We start from the raw sequence: 978 nt of genomic DNA on the forward strand, positions 1-978 counted from the left end.
GTTTTTAAAACCAGACTGACGGCAAGTTTCAGTTGTAAAGCTTCCAGAAGGCCTGGTGGAAACAATGACAGGCTCGCTCTTTGCATGTCACACTTGGACTCGTTCTCACTGCACGCCTTCAGTCCTAACTCTTCCTCTTGCCCCAGATTCATCGTGGGAAAACTTTTGTGAGGCTAGGAATTCTGGAAAATATAACTTTGCAAAGGGACCGACCCCCGGGGGCGATCTGGGGTCCAGAGTCGCGTTCCTCCGAGGGTGAAAACGCCCCATCCCGGGAGAAGTCGTGCCCGGACTCCGCCGGGAGCGAGTGGGGAGCCCCGGAGCCCAACTTTCAGACAAAGCGCCACAACCCCGCGGACCGGGCCACCCCGGGTCCCGACGGAGGAAAGCGGGACGGGGGTATCCCCCGACTCGGGACCCCACTCCCCCGCCCGCGAGAAGCCACGCGGCGGCTCGGCGGAGCGTGGGGTGTCGGTTTGGAGACAATGAAACTTGGAGGCGCACAAACAAGGCGCGGAGCGTGCTTCTTGACAACGTGCCAGCAGCGTGGAGAGGCCCGTCTCCCCACAACAGCCCCTCGTGTTGTGTCTGGAAGGAAAACAGCAACGGCCGTTCCAGACGCAGCTTCCACAAAGAGGACGGCCGCGGCTCAGGCCTGCGAGCCCCCCGGGGCGGAAAAGTCCGAGTCACCCGCGCCGCCCGGCGAGCACGTTGCCCCGGGACCCGCGCCCAGGGCGCGCGCCGCCCGCAAGCCTTACCTTTCTTGCTTTTCATTCTGGAGCTCCCCGGCCAGTGCCAGGCTACAGCGAGGGTCTCGAGGGACCAGGAACGGGGACGGAGGGGCCGAGCGGTCGTCCTCCTTCCTGGCCGACTCTCCCGTAACTTGGAGGACGCGCTCCAGCCGTTATTGCTAAACACGGCGGCGCTCGAATCCCAGGCGCCCGCTCCTCGGGCGGAATTCAAGTGACACTCGGGCTT

General features: G+C 63.7%; 1 protein-coding gene across 1 annotated transcript in view; it reads right to left on the reverse strand.

Moving 5' to 3' along the window:
• TGIF1 (TGFB-induced factor homeobox 1) overlaps positions 1-972 on the reverse strand; it is an 8,012-nt gene extending 7,040 nt beyond the window's left edge. The window contains exon 1 of the mRNA XM_010832712.1: positions 759-972. Coding sequence (XP_010831014.1) covers positions 759-774 — 16 coding nt within the window. The 5' untranslated portion in view covers positions 775-972. The remainder of the gene's footprint in view (positions 1-758) is intronic.
• Positions 973-978: the final 6 nt, after the last annotated feature.

This window comes from Bison bison, unplaced genomic scaffold (genome assembly GCF_000754665.1).
Source record: "Bison bison bison isolate TAMUID 2011002044 unplaced genomic scaffold, Bison_UMD1.0 scf7180017862158, whole genome shotgun sequence".
NCBI classification, from domain to species: Eukaryota; Metazoa; Chordata; class Mammalia; order Artiodactyla; family Bovidae; genus Bison; species Bison bison.